We start from the raw sequence: 22,172 nt of genomic DNA on the forward strand, positions 1-22,172 counted from the left end.
ATAAGCTTGAAAAGAGTGCAGAGAAAATTTACAAGGATGTTGCCAGGACTTGACCTGAGTTATAGGAAAGGTTGAATACATTAGGACTTTATTCCCTGGAATATAGAAAAACGAAGGGAGATCTTACAGGGATATACACATGAGAAGTATAAATAGGGTACATACATACAGGCTTTTTCCCCTGAGGTTGGTGGAGACTAGAACTAGAGGTCATAAGTCTAGGGTGAAAGGTGAAATATTTAAGGGAATCCTGAGAGAGACTGCTTCATTCAGAGAGTGGTGTAAGAGTGTATAATGAGTTGCCAGCAGAAGTGGTGGATATGTGTTGAATTGCAACTTTAAAGAGAAATGGAAGAGGTATGGAGGACTATGATGTGGGTGTGGGTAGATTGGACTAGGCAGAAAAATGGAGTACCTACTGGGTGCACGTAGGGCCTGTTTCTGTGCTGTAGTGTCTTAAGGAACTATCATGAAGCTCAAGGCAAAGTGGTTGATCCTACTGTTAGAACCCTTATCCCAACTTAGCTGCTTGTAATGGTTCTTTCAATTTAGAAAATGATTAAAGTAATTGTTGATTAATAATCTTACTTGGAATATTTTTCTTTTCATTAAGATGTGGTCTGATTTTTTTTTTCCAATTTCCATGATAGCATTTGAAAAAACTACACATTTTCAAATGCAGAATATTCTGAAATTCAAATTGCTTTTCTGCATCTTTCCTCAGTTTTAGTTATTGTATTACCTTTCAGAGCAGTGCTTACCAAACTTTTTTTGGGTTACCGCCTATAGACCACATCCCCTCTTCTTCCTTTCTGGCCCTTACATAAAAACCATAAATAATTTTGGTTTACAATGCACAGTGAAAGAAAATAGGAATTGCAAATTCAAAGCAGAGACAAAAGTTATTCCAGTCTGTTTAATAAATCTGCAGATAATATTTAATTACAGTAAAAATAATTTTCATCAACAATTGCATTAGTTGTCCAACTATTCACTACTTCATTGCTTTTTCACCTTTTAATGAGATGGATGGGCTTGGTGCAGTGTTATCAGCTTCTCAGCATCAAACTGAATGTCACTCAGAATGTGTCTCAGATCCCCACATTCAATAACTTAGTCTGCTTCATTGCTCTGAAAGAAGTTGGGGAACTGCACTGACACCACACTCTAAATATGATGTTGGAAAGAGAATAAAGAACATCTTGATCCTTTTACGGTGCAGGATAGTGTTCAGTGATTTCTTTCTGCAACCAAAAGTCTTTTATGGTTTTTATGAACCTTGGCTTCAGCGCTAAGTCACTTTGTGGTGAGATCAGTTCTTCCTCCATCCTTACTGTTACTTAAGGAATAGATTTATTACCCAATCTGGAATTTGGATTGGGAGAAGATTTTGAAATCTCTCTGACTTGTCTTTATGCAGCTCACCCAGGTGGGCACAGAACACTTGAAGATCATCATCTGGTATTCTTCCTTTCTCTTCTATGTCAGAGGGGCTCAGAAACTGGAAAAGGTCATGTTGGCCAACATTGCACTTAAATAGAGTTAACTTGGACAGATGTGTGGACACGACTGATTTGATTTTAATAAGATTCACACAATTTCCTTGCAATTGAAGATTGATTTCATTAAACTTTGCGAATAATTCTGACAAATGTCATACATAATATTCTTGTTGATTACTGAACAAAGCATTTGAAGTTTTTAAATAATTTTATCAGTTTTAAAACGTGCAGAAAAGGATCTCAGTTTCTTTTTGAGAGCCATTTGACTGGTGTGTAACAGTAAATGTTCAATCTGTTCATTATTCTCAATACAAGGTTCTCACAATAGTTGAGAATTGAGAGCACGGGACGATCTTATTTACCGTTGTCATTACAATGATTTGTAGATTTTAGGATTTTTATGACATGTCTGTGAATTACAGAGCAGAATATCCTTCTCTTTGAAAAATTACTCAACAACCTGAAATATTGACTCCCCCTTCATATGTTTCTTGCAAATAACAACTCTTAAACCATACTTCCACTTTTATGAAACAAACATATTCAAGAAGCAAATATTCATTGCCTGGCAAATTTGACTTGTCTAACTGCAGAGCAAAATCTGTTGTCCTCAGTATGTGGCACAATGTGCCTTCCACGTTCTCAGATATTTCATTTATTTGCCTTTGAACAGAGCAGTTGCTGAGTAGAATCACTTTAATTGATCTGGTGACCTATGCAAAACCTTACTCAGAACCTTCCTTACTGCTAATCAGTCCTTCACTCATTGTATGGGGCTTTATGGATTTAACAATACAATTTGTTCTGTTGCTGCCATTTTCTTTATGGATTAACGACAACTATCATTCACCTATTGTTTAAACCCAACCCCAAGCACTGCGATCAATAAAGGGGAAAGTTATGACATCATAATAGCTCATAATATAATACCATACCCTGAACCACAGAAACTGCATCACTGCATGATGAGTATGGGAATCATACTAACACTGTACTACAGTAGTGAATGGCAATAATACATAGGCAGAGGCAAGAAATAACAATTTCTTTAGTCCAGATTTCTCATGCTATGCCAAATACAGAAATGTCACATTGCTTCTCAACAACTGTAATTTGCTTTGAGCAAAGTCTAAGAGAATGATGGGTTATCAAGAGATGAGGTGATTACATAATCAATTATGAGGCACTGAGGATCAAATGCTTATAATAAGTAATTAATTTCTTAAATTAAGCGTGTAATCCTTCAGATTCTACCACTGCCCCCAGGGGGGTGATGTTGCCCACTTTGGCAACCGCTGCTCTAGAAGAACAGATTTCAGTAGGGGCGAAGAACCAAGGAAATAAGAGTATAGAACCTATGATTTTTTTTTATTGTTTTGAGTTGTAAAATTTTAAAGCTATCAGAATTGAATAGAAGGCTTTTTTAACCCAGGTTCCTGTTGAAGCAGAGAATATAAATGGGGAATGTGTTGGATATTTTGTCTTGGCTCTAAGTGCATACAATTCAATTGAAACTGCCATGTTATTTAACGCAAGTCACTCTTGGCGATTATTGGCATTCATTCAGGCATCTGCATACAGGCTAAGGAACTTTGCGGAATTGATGCTTAAACTATGGTTGCCCAATGCATTTACTGGTTCTTCAGGTGCCTTTTTAAGGATTAATAATGGAAATGGTATTTTGACATATGGGTCTTGGTTACTTATAGACAATGCCTAATGAGGTAGTCACTTTATCTTACTGGTCTTAAATGATATTTTTTTTAAGTTTTGAACATTTAATTACACATTTATCAGGAGTGTACTTATGTTGTCGATGCTAATGTTACATCAGTTACAGATGGTGTACGTGACATCATCTTGATACTGAATACTTCTCTCAAATTGAAATCAATCTAAATTTGAAAGAAAACTATTTTGTTTGTGAATTCTTTTGGTACATTTTATAACAGAGATTATGCTGGAAGCACATAATGAAATAGGCCAAAGTCAGCATTGTTTCCTCAAGGGGAGATCTAACCTGACAAATCTGTTGGAATTCTTTTAGGAAATAACAAGCAGGACAGGCAAAGGAGAGTCTTTGACTGTTGTTTACTTGAATTTTCAGAAGCCCTTTGACAAGGTGCTGCACATGGTGCTGCTAAATAAGATAGGATCCCATGCTGTTACAGGAAAAATATTAGGATGGATAGAAGGCTGGCTGGCTGACTGACAAAGTAAAAGAACGGGAATAAAAGGGCGTTCTTTGGTTGGCTGCTGTTGACTAGTGGTGTTCCCTAGGGTTCAGTGTTGGGTTTGCTACTTTTCATTTTGTATGTTAAGGATCTGGATGATGGTATTAATGGCTTTGAGGCCAGGTTTACTAATAATACAAAGATAGATGGAAGGGGCAGATAGTGCTAAAGAAGCGGGGGGTCTGCAGGACTTGGACAGGTTGGGAGAACGGGCAAAGGAGTGACAGATGGAATACAGCATGGTGCAGTCATGCACTTTGGTTGAAGGAATAGAGGTGATGACTATTTTCTAAATGGAGAAAGAGTTCAAAAATCAGAGATGTAAAGGGACTTGGGAGTCCTTATGTAGGATTCCCTAAAGGTTAACCTACAGGTTGAGTGGATGGTAAGGAAGGCAAATGGAATGCTAGCATTCATTTTGAGAGGACTAGAATATAAAAGTAAAGATGTAATGCTAAGGCATAATAAGGCATTAGTCAGAAAGCATTTGGAGTATTGTAATCAGTTTTGGGGCCCCATATCCAAGGAAAGATATGTTGGCATTGGAGAGGGCCAAGAATGATCTTGGGGATGAAAATGTTAATGTATGAGGGACATTTGATGGCTCTCACCTATACTCACTAGAGTTTAGAAAGATGAGGAGGGATCTCATTGAACACTAGTGAATATTGAAAGGCCTGAATAAAGTGGACATGGAGAGGATGTTTCCAGTAGTGGGAGAGTTTAGGATCAGAGGGCACAGGTTCAATAAAGGGATGCCCTTTAGAACAGAGCTTAGGAAGTTTTTTTTTTAGCTAGAGGTGCTGAATTTATGGAATTCATTGACAATTGGGTATATTTAAAGCAGAGGTTTATAGGTTCCTAATTAGTAAGTGTGTCAAAGGTAACGAGAGAAGTTAAGAGAATGGGGTTGAGAGGAAAAATAAATTAGCCATGATCTAATGGCAGAGCAGATTGAATAGATCGAATTGCCTAATTCCACTCCTATGTCTTATGTCTTATCTGACCTGTCACCCGCACAGATGTATGGTCCAAATGCAAAGGATTTCAGAGCCATCATTGCCCTTAAATCACATCTCAGTGGCAACTTTGCCTCTGGTGCTGTAATGCATATTGTAAGGTTTTGATAAGAGGCAAAGTAGCAGAAGGAATGTTCTGTTCAAAGTTGAGGATTTTTGGATTGTTCATTAATATTTCGGATAGATTTTAAATGATCCTCAATTTTTTTTTAGTTTAAATTTGCATTAAGATGTTCTGAATTTAAAAAATTAACATAAAATAACTTAAATGTAGACCAATAATCTCAATTGAAATAAAACAGTTCTTTATCCCTGTGATGTCCTGTAATTAGAGGGGTGATTCTTTCACGAGTTGTATTCCTCCCAACTAGAGTTCACTGACAGAATATTGTGATAGATCAGGGGTAGGCAACCTTAAGCACAAATTATTTTCTAACATGCATTATTCATTAACTTGAGGCAAAGCATAACTAGATGTATTTAAATGGATAATTCCCATATTTTAAGATTTTTTATGGCATTTATCTGGCTCATTAATACACTATCTGGCCCACAGAGGCAAAAAGGTTGCCGAACCCTGCGATAGATACACAGGAGCTGTCACAAAGTAAGGCTAGCACTTTCATCAGACCATTGCAAATCCAGTATCTTATATAAATTTTAAATGACTGAATGCCCTAGGTCCTAAAGGCTATAGTCAGGAAGGTCAATTACATTCTGCTTTCAATATGGACACTAACACCACTCACTGTTCATAGAAGAAAACCCTTAACTCCAGGTGGAGTCATCGGGACACTGTCATGACTGCATTTTTTTTTAGCAGGCCTTCTTATTTTTACGAGGCCGAGTTGCTAGCTCGACGCTCAACCCAGCACGGATGGAAAGCGTGCAAGGGAGCCAGCTGGATTCGCACTTGGGAGCCTTCGCTCCGAAGTCCGGCACTGATGCCACTGCGCCACCAGCCAGCTACTCACTGTTCATATTCTGCAATAATTTTTTGAAGGTTGTGAGGAGACATTTTAAAGTCCATTTGTCCCTTTTGTTGGATTGAATTCCAAATTCATATTCCTATACATAAAGTCTATATATAAATTTTACCATGTGAAATATAACACTAATCCGATATTTTGAATACGTTCAACTATTGCTTCTGCTAATCTAATTTTTTTGATTTGGAGGGTAATGCTATTTTGTAGGTAGGACAATACAGCTCTGGAACAGGCCCTTTGACCCACAAATGTCTCTGCCAAACATGATGCCTCACTAAACTAATTCCTCTGCCAACACATGATCCATTTAATTCCATTCCCTGCAAGTTTGTGTGCCCACTGAAAAGCTTATTAAATGTCACTGTCCTATCTGCTTCCATTGCTACCCCTGCCAACGTCTTCCAGGCTCTCTGAATTTACAAAAATCACACTTGCTACGATTAAGCTCCCATCTGTCATTTCTCTGCCCGTATCTGTAACTAATCTATATCCTGCTTACACTTTGATGACATTTTTCATTGTTTACCAATTTGTGATGACTGGAAATTTACTAGCTAAGCACATCTACATTTGTGTTTGAGTTATGTATTTCACAACTAAAGGTCCCCACTGATCACAGATTTCCACCTAGAATAATACACTTACATACACCACTACCCTTTTTCTTCTATGGGTAAACCAATTACAAATCCAAACCACCAAATCGGCTTCAATCCCATGCATTTTAAAGTTCTGGATTAACTCTCAATGAGGCATTACCATTACTCATTTAAGTGAGTAATGCCTCACTTAAAGTCCATTTGGGCATTGTTTTGCTCACTGAAACATCTAGAGTTTTTTTTTTCCATGCAGAATCTCGCTTGTGCAATGTAAGCACTTCTTTTCGTTATAAGCTTACTTCCTGTGTCAAAATTTTGTGTCAGTATGTCACCATTTCATGTTGAGAGATCTTTTCACTTGTAGCTTTTTCTCAATCGTGTATATTATCTTGTAAACAGCTTGTACATTATGCTTTTTAAATATTGTTTTGGTTTAAGGAATGTAGTAGCATATTTAAACATTATCTCTCTGCTGTTGGTGGATTTTGCTAATGACCAAGTTATTTGATTGTGGAATAAATATCCTCTCATACAAAGTATTCACTTGTTTTTACATTAGCAATAGTTTTTCAAAGTTCAGAGTAAATTTATTATCCAAGCAAACACGAGGAAATCTGCAGATGCTGGAATTTCAAGCAACACACATAAAAGTTGCTGGTGAATGCAGCAGCAACTTTTATGTGTGTTGTTTATTATCAAAGGACATGTATGTTGAAAATAGAAGCAGCAAATACCATAAGGTATACAATATTTGTAAAATATATAGGCATTCAGTGTTTATAACATTGTTATCATACTGGAAATGCCTTGAAGCTTTCAATAGTGCTGTAGGAAGTTTGTTTTGCATCTACTTTGGAGACAGATAACGAAGTACCTAAACTGAAAGACACTTGCACTGATAATCCTTCTGATAGCATAGCATTTTGAATTCTTTACTGCAGCATCAGCCTAGTCATTGTGCTGAATTGAAGGTGTAATGTCTTGGAGGACAGGTGGTCCTATGTGAGCCAGATATATCGCAATAATGGCAAAAAAATTTAATTTTTTTGTAGTAGTTTCCTGTATCTGTAGTTTTTTTTTGTCCCACTGGTGCTAATTTGTCTTTATCTAATTGTACTTCATTCAGTCAATGTGGAAATCCTAATTTTCATCTTTTACTGCTATTTTAAACGTACAGTCGATTTTGGTTCATTGGAACCACTACATTTTGGCCCAATTAAGCGGCTTCCCCAATTAGCCGAAACTTAGCAGTTAAAAGAGTATAAAAAAGACAAGCTACCATTGTACTGATTAACAATTATGTATTTAAATGAAATAGAGAATGAATTAGAAGGCTACCAATACTACTACAGTACTATAAAACTATTAGTTCCTAATAGCTGTTGATGGAGGAATTCATCCAATGTATGCTGCCATGTTCTTTTGACAGACTCTTAAATGAACAAAATCAGTGCAGATACCTGATGCAGGTAATGAATTTCGTACAACGCTTTCAACAATTGCATCTTCCGAATCTTCATTTTTAATATGTATAACATTCAAGATGATTGACCTATTCAAATTCTTCATGGTTCCTAACTTGTTGAAATAATGAAATAGTTTAATTTTTACTCCCAACTGTTTCTAGCATCTTCATGGAATGCTTGAAACTGCAGTGAGCAAAACACTTCTTAATTGTCTTACTGCTCATTTCTTGTCAAATATATTATTATTGCTTTTGAACATAAACACACACAACTGATGCCATTTAAAAAACTGCTCTAAGCATGGTGTAGTGTCTAACGGCCGCACAACAGTTCAATAGTTCCAATTAATATCAAAGAATGTATACAATATATAACCTGAAATTCTTGTTCTTCGCAGACATCCACAAAAACAGGAGAGTACCCCAAAGAATGAGTGACAGTAAAATGTTAGAACCCCAAAGTCCTCCTGCTCACCCCTCCCACACACAAGCAGCAGCAAAGCAACACTACTTATTTCAGCAAAGTGCATGCAACTGAAGTGAAGGGAATCCTGGCTATTTTCTCAATTTGTTTTTGTTCTTTAAGAGTTGTCCCAAATAAACCAATGGCCCAATTAACTGGAATCCACTGTATTACAAAGCCAAAAATAACCTACCTTTTTATTTGTTAATTGGATCTGGGGCTATCATTTGTTTCCACAATCTTCCATTGCTTTCTTTCCCTAATTGCACATTTGAGGATGCTTCAATTGAGCCATTAGCTCTACTCTGCATGATAGAAATGTAGCTGCCTGGACACCTGTCTTAACCTACATGTTCCTCTCTATTTTATTTAAAGAGTGTTCAATCAACTACTGAAATTTGAAGTTAAAAAGTTCTTTACAAGCATGCTCCATCTGATAAAATTAATGTTAAATGACCGGTTTTGAACTCTTGTTTTTGATTTTTCCCTCTAATTTGCCTTTCATGTAATATTAGAGGAGGCATAAGAAATATGTAGAAAATGTTTTGCTTTTCATTGCAGTAAAACGCTGTAATGTTTATTGCTGTAACTTGCCAAACTCTTGCAACCTCATACAGCTTCTGCATTTTCCGAACCATGATGTAACTTATACGAATAAATACTGTTTTCAGGGAGATAACAAACTCCATTTCCTTTGACACACAAAACTAGATTCAAGTATTCTAGGTTAAATACATATAAAACTAAAAAGAATTGTGAATTATCAAAGTGTGAGAATATTATATGTTGAACATAATTGAAAAATCCATGAATTAAATTACTGTTTTATTTTGCATTGAAAGTCTTAACAAATTCCATTGAAATGTTACATCTCTTTTCCCTACTCCCTTTTGGTTATTTTACAAATTGGAACTATGTAGTGATGTAATTTCTCCTACTGACACCAAATCCCAAACATGATTTCATTTTCACATTTTTCGTATTAGGTTTTAGTATAAGTTTTCCAATGAGTTTAAAAGGGGCTGGGAGTAGAACCCAATGAATTTCAGACTGCCCTTTTGATGTTCTCAAGTCCAGCTGCCCATCTCACTTGCAGGTTGGATTGATGATTAGCACTGTGGACTAATGATGCCAAACCATCAGAATTTTCCCACAATCAGATGCTGGATTATTAGAATTTTACTGTGTTCCCACACTTCCACAGTTTATATATGCAGAAGACAGCTATTTGGTCCAATACTGTCATATATTCCTCGTCAAAGGAATGCTATCTGGTGATAACTGAAAAGGCACAAAGGTTCTGAGTCTAACAAATATATTGATGTGTTCTTGGAAATAAAACTTTACAAGAAAGTTGAAGGTGAACTAAATAATGTTTATAAACCCCTAGATGGCTGAGTTTTCATCAACTGTTTAATCCCCTTCCCAGTTCCTGTTTCTAGCACTCTAACTACATCTTTAATCCTAATTATTCAAAAGATGACGTTAAAAAAAAACAAATCACCTGCTGATCTTGGAAGGAATACATAGATTAAATGTAAATTAGCATTAAATAGATTCACTAATGCTACTTGTGTTTTTCCATACTTAAACAACTTTTTTCTAAGTCCCTTCAAAGCAGGTTGAATTAAAAATGAGAATAGAGAAATAGCTGAGAAATTAAATGGATTTTCTATCTGCCTCTATATCAGAGAACTGTCAGTTGTGCAAGAAAGTATCAGTCTTTCTTTGAAATAACTCTACAATCTGATTGGTTGGACCTTTCACGTTTTTATTTCTAAAAGATTGTCAAGTCAAGTCAAATTTAGTCAGAAGACTGTGGAAAGAACACATTTGTGTAATGCTGTTCTGGATCCTGAGGTTTCCAAAATGCTATGAAATTTATTTATTGCTGTTAAACAAGAAAAAGGGCCGCTAATCTGTACATTGTAATGTCTGGCAATGTGATATGTATAGTGAAATCCATGGGGGAATAAATATTTGATTAAAAATTCTCAGCGATTAATCAATGCCATGAGATCATTGATCAGAAAAAGCACCATTGATGACCTTCAAGACTGCACAGGAGAGTCAGCATGGATTGAATTTGCAAGTGGCAAAGTAACAATGCAACTATTGACACTTTTTGTAGATTAATAGATTGTTAAGGCATGTACCAGAAATATTTAACTTCTGATTATTAATTACTTGTAACACACACCCAGAAGAATTTTAATACACATAAACTACTATTATTTTGTTGATATTTTTTCTTCAAGATGGCAAAGTAAGTTTGCTAAAATAAGTTTTAGTTGAATTTAGGAAAGACATTTTTTAGGAAAGAGAAAAAACTCCAAGGACAATATGGAAAATAAATGTCAAAAATTATCATAATCCTCCAAGGCTGACTGGAGTACTAGGTTCTGTTAATATTCTAAAAATCTAACCACTGGTTAGTGAATTGAAAAATGTTTAAGGAAAGTGAATGCAAGTAGATCTACAATCAATAACAGCAGCATCTCGTGATTCAGCTATATGAAAGAAACTTCATTTCCAGCATTGATTCATCTGGGAGCAAGGAATTTCAGTGAAGTTACAAAACATAAAAGTAACTGCAACTCCAGATCACTAATCATTTACACAGATCAATTTTAATTTTCTATAGTGATTGCAGGCATTTTTATAAAATAGTAACATTCAAAATGTTGGAGGAACTCAGCAGGCCAGGCAGCATTTATGAAAAAGAGTATAGTCGATGTTTTGGGCTGAGATCCTTCATCAGGACTGGAGAAGAAAAGATGAGTCAGAGTTAGAAGGTGGGGGTGGGTGAGAGGAGGAAGAAACAAGGTGATAGGTGAAACTGGGAAAGGGGGTGAAGTAAAGTGCTGGGAAGTTGATTGGCAAAAGAGATACAGGCCTGAAAAAGGGGGAATCTGATAGGAAAGGACAGAAGGCCATGGAGGAAAGAAAAGGGGTAGCGCACCAGAGGGAGGTGATGGACAGGTAAAAAGATAAGGTGAGTGGGGGGGGAGGGAATGGGGAATAGTGACGTGGGGTGCATTACTGGAAGTTCGAGAATCAATGTAATGCCATCAGATTGGAAGCTACCCAGATGGAATAAAAGGTTTGCTCCTCCACCTGAGTGTGGCCTCATTGCAACGGTAGAGGAGGCCATGGAGTAACATGTCAAAATGGGAAGTGAAATTAAAGTAGGTGGCCGCTGGGAACAAGCAAGTGGAACAAGTGCTACACCTGCCCCTTCACCTCCTCCCTCACTAGCATTCAGGGCCCCAAACAGTCCTTCCATGTGAGACGACACTTCAGCTCTGAGTCTGTTGGGGTCATCTACTGTATACAATGCTCCTGGTGTGGCCTCTTATATATCAATGGGACCCGACATAGGTTCAGAGACCCCTACACTCTGTCTTCTGCCAGAAAAGAAGGATCTCCCAGTGCCCACCTATTTTAATTCCACTTCCCATTCCCATTCAGACATGTTAGTCCATGGCCTCCTCTACTGTCATGAAGAGGCCACACTCAGATTGGAGGAGCAACACCTTGTATTCCATCTGGGTAGCCTCCAACCTGATGGCATGAACATCGATTTCTTGAACTTCCAGTAATGCCCCCTCTCCCCTCCAACCATTTCATTCCCTTTTCTGTCTCTCATCTTATCTCCTTGCCTGCCCAACACCTCCCTCCTGCTGCCCTTCCCCCTTTTCTTTCTTCCACGGCCTTCTGTCCTCTCCTATCAGATTCCCCCTTCTCCAGCCCTGTATCTCTTTCATCAATCAACTTCCCAGCTCTTTACCTCACGCCTCCTCCCCTCCCCCCACCTTCCAACTCTGACCCCTCATCTTTTTTTTCTCCAGTCCTGTTGAAGGGTCTCGACCCGAAAGGGTCTTGACCATACTCTTTTCCATAGATGTTGCCCAGCTTGCTGAGTTCCTCCGGCATTGTATGTATGTTGTTTGGATTTCCAGCATCTGCACATTTTCACATGTTTTATTTATGAAAATAGTGCTACCTTCATGAGCTTAAATTTGTCCAAATAAGTTGGCAGTTGCAAAAAAAGTTTATTTGACTTGCATTGACACCAGAGTACTTGGGTGTTCATTTAAACTGTTATGTACAAAGGTTCATTTCTTTATTCTGAAAACTAATTCTTACCTAATTATGAAGGGCCATATTCTAAAGCTTTCTAAGACTATTTGAAAAAGCTTTCACTAAACAAAGTATGGTGGTAGTTATTCTGAAATCTGAATGAATGATCTGTGGATGTGAGCAAATTCTATCATAGAAGATGAGGAATTTAATTACAGTAATTAGGAATACAAGACCATAATACTGCCAAGGTGTCATAAAAATCAAAATATTGAAAATGCTCAGCATTTATAAGAAAGGCAAACTGATGATTTTGCAGTTACTTGATCTTCCAAGACAAGTAGGGAAAAAAAAACTTTTTGATAATTGATAAAAATCTTTCTGGTATGTTAATAACCTCCAGGGAAGACAATCTGCTTTCCTTGCTTGTTTCGGATCATAGATGATTCCAAGCATTTAGCAAATACATCAGCCATGAAACTTATGACTTGGCAAGATCTTGTATGAGCGAATCGAGTTGACATGAAGGCGAGGATTGAATGATTTTGACAGCAAGGCAGCAATTTACAAATTATCATCAAATGGTCTCAAAATAAAAAGTCAGTGTGAATTGGGTCAGAATCTCATTTGCTGGAGTTGTCTGCTGTAAAGATGGCTGTGGTTATTGGTCAATTTTTTTCTGCTTATACCTTTGTTGAAGGGGTATCTCAGCAGAGTCCTAGGATGCGCCATCTTCAGCTGCTCCATTTATGACTGATGATGTCAGAAGTGTTTTTGTTTGTTGAGGCTTGACAGATTGGAAAATTAAAAAGTGACCAAAGTGCATAATGTTCCACGTTCTCACACTGAACTTGATTTAGCAATTAGACCATGTGCTAGCATTTGTACTTGTATGTCTTAAGACCTTGTATTTGATGGACATTGCATTTCTACATTGTGCTTCTGTCTTTTGAAGATATTTAGCAAACAATTCTTGATGGAAGCATCCTATCAATCCGAGCGACATTGAAAACATTTCCAGCAGTTAAACCTGATTCAAATTATTTTAACCTGAAATGTTGGCTACCCTCTCACCAAAGATGCTGACGACAACTAGATAACTAATTTCAGTTTTGGAGTTCTTGAAGATGATATTTGAAAGTCTTCGCATATAGTAACAGATGATTTAGATTTAAACTTAAGTTATAGCTTCTCAAAAGCCAAATAGAACTGTAATGTAATAAAATGATTAAGTGCTGGAAATACAGGTTGGGCAGCATCCATGGAAAGAGAAACCATGTTTTGGATTTTTTTTTTCAAGATTTCCATGTGGCTTTTTTTCTGTTTTTCTTTATTACCATCATCTTTCAATCGCTGAATGAATTAGGCTGCAAAGTATCTTGGCGTTGAGCCATCAAGCAGTTGTACAATTTGAAAATTTCTACTGATTCTTTTTTTTTGTTTTGCAGAGCTCAAACAAGAGATCCAACAACAGTACTCCTCCAACAACACAGTTGACAAAAATAAAGCTTCCTGGTTCCACAGCAGTGGTGAAGAAAGAAAAGCGACAAAGTTCTTCTAGGTTCAATATCAGCAACAACAGGGAACTACAAAAACTACCACCTTTAAAAGGTAATAATTACTCAGTTTTGTGTGTGTGTGTGTATATATATATATATATATATATATATATATATATATATATAGATAGAACATTTGGAATAGTACAGCACAGTGTACAGGCCCTTCGGCCCACAGTTTTGTGCTGACCCTCAAACCCTGCCTCCCATGTAAGCCACCTTAAATTCCTCCATATACCTGTCTAGTGGTCTCTTAAACTTCACTAGTGTATCTGCCTCCACTGACTCAGGCAGTGCATTCCACGCACCAACCACTCCCTGAGTAAAAAACCTTCCTCTAATATCCCCCTTGAACTTCCCACCCCTTACCTTAAAGCCATGTCCTCTTGTATTGAGCAGTGGTGCCCTGGGGAAGAGGCACTGGCTATCCACTCTATCTATTCCTCTTATTGTCTTGTACACCTCTATCATGTCTCCTCTCATCCTCCTCCTCTCCAAAGAGTAAAGCCCTAGCTCCCTTAATCTCTGATCATAATGCATACTCTCTAAACCAGGCAGTATCCTGGTAAATCTCCTCTGTACCCTTTCCAGTGCTTCCACATCCTTCCTATAGTGAGGTGACCAGAACTGGACACAGTACTCCAAGTGTGGCCTAACCAGAGTTTTATAGAACTGCATCATTACTTGGCTACTCTTAAACTCTATCCCTCGACTTATGAAAGCTAACACCCCATAAGCTTTCTTAACTACCTGTGAGGCAACTTACAGGGATCTGTGGACATGCACCCCCCAGATCCCTCTGCTCCTCCACACTACCAAGTATCCTGCTATTTACTTTGTACTCTGCCTTGGAGTTTGTCCTTCCAAAGTGTACCACCTCACACTTCTCCAGGTTGAACTCCATCTGCCACTTCTCAGCCCACTTCTGCATCCTATCAATGTCTCTCTGCAATCTTCGACAATCCTCTACACTGTCTACAACACCACCAACCTTTATGTCATCTGCAAACTTGCCAACCCACCCTTCTACCCCCACATCCAGGTCGTTAATAAAAATCACGAAAAGTCGAGGTCCCAGAACAGATCCTTGTGGGACACCACTAGTCACAATCCTCCAATCTGAATGTACTCCCTCCACCACGACCCTCTGCTTTCTGCAGGCAAGCCAATTCTGAATCCACCTGGCCAAACTTCCCTGGATCCCATGCCTTCTGACTTACTGAATAAGCCTACCGTGTGGAACCTTGTCAAATGCCTTACTAAAATCCATATAGATCACATCCACCGCACTACCCTCATCTATATGCCTGGTCACCTCCTCAAAGAACTCTATCAGGCTTGTTAGACACGATCTGCCCTTCAGAAAGCCATGCTGACTGTCCCTGATCAGATCATGATTCTCTAAATGCCCAGAGATCCTATCTCTAAGAATCTTTTCCAACAGCTTTCCCACCACAGACATAAGACTCACTGGTCTACAATTACCCGGACTACCCCTACTACCTTTTTTGAACAAGGAGACAACATTCACCTCCCTCCAATCCTCCTGTACCATTCCCATGGACAACGAAGACATAAAGATCCTAGCCAGAGGCTCAGCAATCTCTTCCTTCACCTCGTGGAGCAGACTGGGGAATATTCTGTCAGGCCCCGGGGACTTACCCGTCCTAATATATTTTAACAACTCCAACACCTCCTCTCCCTTAATATCAACATGCTCCAGAACATCAACCTCACTCATATTGTCCTCACCATCATCAAGTTCCTTCTCATTGGTGAATACCGAAGAGAAGTATTCATTGAGGACCTTGCTTACTTCCACAGCCTCCAGGCACATCTTTATCTCTAATCGGTCCTACCTTCATTCCTGTCATCCTTTTTTTCTTCACATAATTGAAGAATGCCTTGGGGTTTTCCTTTACCCTACTCGCCAAGGTCTTCTCATGCCCCCTTCTTGCTCTTCTCAGCCCCTTCTTAAGCTCCTTTCTTGCTTCCCTATATTCCTCAATAGACCCATCTGATCCTTGCTTCCTAAACTTCATGTATGCTGCTGCCTTCCACCTGACTAGATTCTCCACCTCACTTGTCACCCATGGTTCCTTCACCCTACCATTCTTTATCTTCCCCACCAGGACAAATTTATCCCTAACATCCTGCAAGAGATCTCTAAACATCGACCACATGTCCATAGTACATTTCCCTGCAAAAACATCATCCTAATTCACACTCGCAAGTTCTAGCCTTATAGCCTCATAATTTGCCCTTCCCCAATTAAAAATTTTCTTGTCCTCTCTGATTCTGTCCTTTTCCATGATAATGCTAAAGGCCAGGGATCGGTGGTAACTGTCCCCCAGATGCTCACCCACTGAGAGATCTGTGACCTGACCCGGTTCATTACCTAGTACTAGATCTAGTCTGGCATTCCCCCTAGTCGGCCTGTCCACATACTGTGACAGGAATCCATCCTGGACACACTTAACAAACTCTGCCCCATCTAAACCCTTGGAACTAATCAGGTGCCAATCAATATTAGGGAAGTTAAAGTTAAAAATGTATTTAACTGTTATGGCAACTCTATTTAAATTGGTGAATCCATTGTAACCTATGTGTTTGAAAGTTTTAAAATAAAACTTCCTGTTCAAAATTTAAAGTATTACTAATGCTAAACATCTGAACTGAACACAGTAAATGTGGCAGCTTCAGGTCATGTAGATCTATGGAGAGGAGAATAGAGTTAATGTTTTATATTGTATATCTTTTAATCAACATTTTTCTGATGAAATAAAAATGTCATCAACCTGAAATATTAGTATTCCTCTCGCCATAAATGCTGTCTAACTTGCGGATAGTTTCAGAATTTTTATTTTATTTTGGCTCTTGAATGTGATGTGTTCTTGTTGCCACTTTCCATGTGATTTCTGCTTTGCATGTCTTTTCTGCCTTAGTGTTCTCAATTTGGACAAACAAAACTCTAAAAGCTTTATCTCAACTGGCACGTCAGTACATTACTGAGAGAGTGCGGCATTGTCTTGAGGTGTTATCTTTCAATTGAAGTTTAAACTGAATTTCATCTGGCCCCAGTGATACATATAAAAGATTCCATGCACTATTCAAAGAGGAACAGGGAAGTATTGGTGTCATGAACAACATTTTTTGTTCAACTAATACCTGGAACAAATGCTCTGAACATTTATTTCCTTGCTGTCTAGATGTGGCATACAAATTGGCTTTTATTATAATGCCTGTATAACTAAGGTTATGATGCTTTATAAATGCAAGTTACTTTTCTCATGACTTTTTATTTTTAGTTGGAAGGGGTGGATGGGTTGGTGGTGCATTGTGTAGTAAAAACCCATCATCCTTTTTTTTTGTGCTAGAAAGTGAGAATATCTATGCGACAACTAATCTAGGTCCAAATCATGAATGTCTGACTTTGTTTTGTTAATGATCTAGAAGATAATTATGACTGTCATTGTCCAATTGGATTGGGATCAATAAAAGAAAAACCTGAAGTTGAATGCTGATAAAGTTAGTGCTGACATTGGCTAACGACGTGGCTTGCTCCGCTACTTAGGCTAGGTTTGATCAACATACCCACAACCAGCATTCTCTAGAATAGTTTTACAAAACCAGGTTTCCATTACCAATTGGAGAACAACAATTGTTTTTAATTTATTACTTATTTAAGCTCTTCCAACAATGTGCTTAACTTGATGCTGATGTGTGTGGCTCAAGTGCAGATGGTGGACCTTGTGACTAGGATAGGTTTGAACTAAAGCCAGGGCTTGAGAACAGGAGATGCTGAAAAGAATCGGGATCAATTGTAGGTCTCAGTGTAGTTAGTCTTTGAGGGAAAAGAACCAGTAGTTAAGGTTGATGCAGTAAACGTGTGTATTTAACCACTTGTTTCCTACCATGTGCTGCTCCAGCTCATTTTACTTTCCTGTCTTTCTTGCTATATTCTTATCAATCCAATTTCATATTTTTATCCATAAGTTTTATATATCTAATAGAGCCCAGTATGTGACCTGCATGTTTATAATCAAGCATTAGTTTTTTTTCTAATGCAAAGTGCCTTGACTTAAAAGTGTTCGTTATAAATTTCAAGGATTTGACATCCTGTTTTTTTTAAATGATTAGGAAAAATTTAAGGATTAGGCAGCTTCAGGAGCTAAAGAAACTCTTATTTTTGTAACCAGAATTTTTTCTGCCACTTTTTGTGTGAAATGTTTTGAGTTTAGAAATTAGCTTTTTTTTCTCCCCTTTTTTTAAAACCAATTTGTGACCTGATGTTTTCTTTTCATACTTCGCATTTTTAGCTAAATCTATATGAGTTTTGACACTTACCTCATTTATCTGGCATTCATTTGTTGCACCTTGGCACCATTTCTTGTGTACTGATCAGTTATCATGATTGGATTATTTTATTGTCTTCAAGAACCAAGGTCACAGAAGCTAATTGTTAATGACATTGCTATCAATGTCAGAATAGAGAAAAAGACCAACCTTCAAAATCCATGCTTTACCTAATTTTTTTTGTGGGTAAGTAGGTTGAAAGAACAGATTGTTTTTATATATCCACTAAGATGTACTCCTGCTTTTGTGTAACAGAATAAGAGAATTTGAAGAGTACTTGGTTGCAGAGACACAGTAATTTGAATCAAATCTTCATTTAACTTGGTTTTGCATTTGCTTAAAATTTAGTGCACAAACAACTGATTACTATGGTGTACTGCTTTTGTGGTGACTTCAACTACCCCAATATTGATTGGGACCTCCTTTGTGGAAGATGTTTAGATGAGGCAGAATTTGTTAGGTCCATCTAGCAAGATTTCTTAAATGATTGTGTAGATAGCCCTTCCTCCAGATGAACTATATTATACCCTGGTATTGAGAAGTACACCTGACCAGATGACTGACTTTTCAGTGGGAGAACATTTAGAAAACAGTGATCACAACTTATTGGGTTTTAAGATAGCTATTGAATAAGGATAGGTATGGGCCTTACTGCATGTTATTAAATCATTATTAAGTTGGGGCTGGACAAATTGAGAGTTTATGCAACAACTAGGGAGAGTTAATTGGGAACAGCAATGTCTGGGCAAGTCCACATCTGACGTGGAGAGTGTTTAAAGATCAAATGCATTGAATAGAAGGTAGTATGTCCTAGTTAGAAGGAGGACAGGATGGCAAGGGAGGAGAATGTTGGATTACAAGAGGTAATTAATTCAGTCAAGACAGAAAAGGAAGCATGTGAAAAGTTTAGGAAGCTAAAATTAAATCAAATCTTTGAAGCTAAAGAGAATTTGGAGAGGCGGGGGGGTGTCATGAAAAGTGGTTGGTTGTTGAATCACAAGGCATTCTACATATAAGAGCAACAGGAAAATGAGGGAAAGGGTAGGATCACTGAAGGATAAGAAGAAACGTGCTTGGAGGCAGAGAATGTGATTAAGGCCCTAAATGAGTACTTTGTTTTGGTATTTACCAAGAAGAAAGACATGGAGGATAGTGAGATCAGTGTGTAGTATGTTAATATGCTGATCTTATCACTCTATGCTAAGGCAGTTTGAGATAAAGAAAAAGGTAGTCTTGCCTCTCTGGAAGGTAGATGAGTCACCAGGGCCTGCTAGGATACTCCACTGTTTATTGAGAAAGGCAAGAAATTAGATTGTTGGAGCCTTGACCAAGATCTTTGTTCCTCTCTAGCCTTCAGTGAGGTCCCAGCTGACTGGCGAGTAGCTAATATTGTTCTGTTGTTTAAGAAGGAAAATGGGTATAATCCTGGAAAATATAGACTTGAATCTCATGCTCTGATAAGAAGTTATTGAAGAGGACTCTTAAGGATAGGGTTTATGATCATTTGGAAAACCATGGTCTAATTAGAGATGGTCAGCAAGGCTTTGTGTAGGGCAAGTTGTGCCTTACTAACTTGATAGAGTTTTTTGAGGAGGTAACAAAAGTGGTTTACGGTTGAGCTGTGGATGTTGTCTGTATGAATTACAGTAACATGTTTGACAAGATCCCTCATGTTAAGCTCATTCCGAAGATTAAAATACATGGGATCCATAGTGACTTGGCCATATGATTTTAAAATTGGTTTGCCAATAGAAGACAAGGTAGTGATTGATGTGACTTTGGCTGGACAACTATGTCCAGTGGAGTTATCTAGATATCTGTATAGTGTTGTCTGCATTTGGTGAGATGTATAAAATATCTTGAATGAAAATATATGTGGGTGGGTTAGTAAGTTTCCAGATGGCACAGAGATTAGTGGTGTTATGGATAGAATGGAAAAAAGCCAAAGTTTACAGCAGGGTATAGTTCAGTTCCAGATATGAGAGGAGAAATGGCAGATGGAGTTTTAGCCGAAATGTGAAGTTGCACTTCAGGAGATCAGATGTAAAACAGTTACAGTGATGTACAGATGGATCTTAGGTTCCAAGTTCATAGCTCCCTGAAACTGGCTGCATGGGTTAATGGGGTGGTAAGAAGGCGTATGGCATGCTTATTTTTATTAGTTCAGGCACCGAGTTCAAGAAGTTGTGTCATAGATTTATAAAACTGGTTAAGCTATATCTGGAGAATTGCATTCAATTGTGGATTGCCCCCATTACGGGAAGGTGTAGAGGTTTGGAGAGGCTGCAGAAGAATTTTACCAGGATGCTCCTTAGAGGGCATGTGATCTAAGAAGGGGTTGGACAAACTTTGTGGCTTTCTCTAGAATGCAAAGGCTAAAGGGAGATGAGAGAGGGTTAGATTATGGGAGGCATAGATAGGGTCAGGGTCAAAATGTCTAATGTAAGAGGCATACATTTAAGGTGAGGGGGGATAAGTTCAAAGGGAATGTGTGGGGCAATTTTTTTGAGTGATGGGTGCCTGGAATATGCTGCCAGGGGTGTTAGTGGAGGCAAATACAGTAATACGTTTAAAAAGTTCTTGGACATATGCATTTTGTGCACCACAGTCCTGAGGAGAAACCAGATTGAGTAGAGGGTGAGTGAGTATAAAAGAACCAAGTGGGGCAGTCGGCACATTTTGCGTGCCAAAGTCCCCTGAGCAGACATTGGATTGCACATAATTAGGCATTTGCCAAATATATAATAAAAGATTAGGTTTAAGCAGAGCAGCTGTTGTGTGAGTAGGGAGTCAAGGCTTCACCAAGGAGAGGCATAGGCCCGAGGTAGATTTTTTTCCTTTTTACCCCTCCTTTTTCTTATTGCATATTTAGAACAGTGGGGATGACTCAGGATACTGGAATGCTCCTCTTGTAGGATGTGGGAAGGTAGAGAGACCTCCAGTGCCTGATAACTGCACCTGCAAGAAGTGCATCCAGCTGCAGCTTCTAGCAGACTTTGTTAAAGAGTTGGAGCTGGATCTGGATGAACCCCTGATCTTTCAAAAGGCTGAGGGGATGTACACACAGGGATTTAATTACACCTAAAGTGCAGGACACAGATAAACTGGGTGACCATCAGGAAAGGGAATGCAGAGTATCCCTGTGCCAAACCCGTCAACATGCTTTTTTTTTCGGGGGTGGGGGGGACGTTTGGCCTAGCAAAGGAAAGACACAGTGATCAGGTCTGGCATTCAGTCTGGCTCTATGGCTCAGAAGGGAAAGAGGGAGAAGAGGCGAGCTGTAATGATAGAGGATTTGTTGGTTAGGGGAACAGAAAGGAGGTTCTGTGGACAAGAACCAGATTCCCGGATGGTTTGCTGCCTCCCAGATGCTAGGGTCAGGTGCATCTCAGATCGAGTTCACAGCATTCTTAAGTGGCAGGTGAGCAGCCAGAGGTTGTGGTCCCTGTCGCTACCAATGACATGGGTAGGATGCGTGACGAGGTCCTGCACAGTTAGTTCAGGGAGTTAGTTAGGTGCTAAGTTAAAGGACAGGACCTCCAGGGTTGTGATCTCAAGATTATGGTCTGTGCCATATGTCAGTGAGGCCAGAAATAGAAAGATCATACAGTTTAACACATGGCTAAGGAGTTGGTGCAGGAGGCAGGGTTTCAGAGTTTTGGATCATTGGGTTCTCTTCCAGGAAAGGTGGGACCTGTACAGAAGTGACGGTTTGCACCTGAACTGGAGGGGTCTAATACATGAGGGTGTTAAAACTAGAGTTGCAGGGGCATGGGAACCAGAGTGCCAGAGCAGATGGTGGAGTGGTTGTGGAGAAAGATGCTGTTAAGCCTACATATAAAGTCAGCAATTGAAAGGTCAAGAATGGTGAGACTTATGTTCTGAGCATAGTGTAGGCGTAGT

At 38.6% G+C, this 22,172-nt stretch overlaps 1 protein-coding gene across 2 annotated transcripts in view; it reads left to right on the plus strand.

The window, feature by feature from the left end:
* Positions 1-22,172, plus strand: part of LOC140204155 (serine/threonine-protein phosphatase 2A 56 kDa regulatory subunit gamma isoform) — a 152,033-nt gene that overhangs the window by 16,550 nt on the left and 113,311 nt on the right. For both annotated transcript variants that reach the window (XM_072270587.1, XM_072270596.1), the window contains exon 3: positions 13,803-13,965. In XM_072270587.1, the coding sequence (XP_072126688.1) occupies positions 13,803-13,965 (163 nt within the window). The remainder of the gene's footprint in view (positions 1-13,802; positions 13,966-22,172) is intronic.

This window comes from Mobula birostris, chromosome 1, assembly GCF_030028105.1.
Source record: "Mobula birostris isolate sMobBir1 chromosome 1, sMobBir1.hap1, whole genome shotgun sequence".
In the NCBI taxonomy this organism is placed as follows: Eukaryota; Metazoa; Chordata; class Chondrichthyes; order Myliobatiformes; family Myliobatidae; genus Mobula; species Mobula birostris.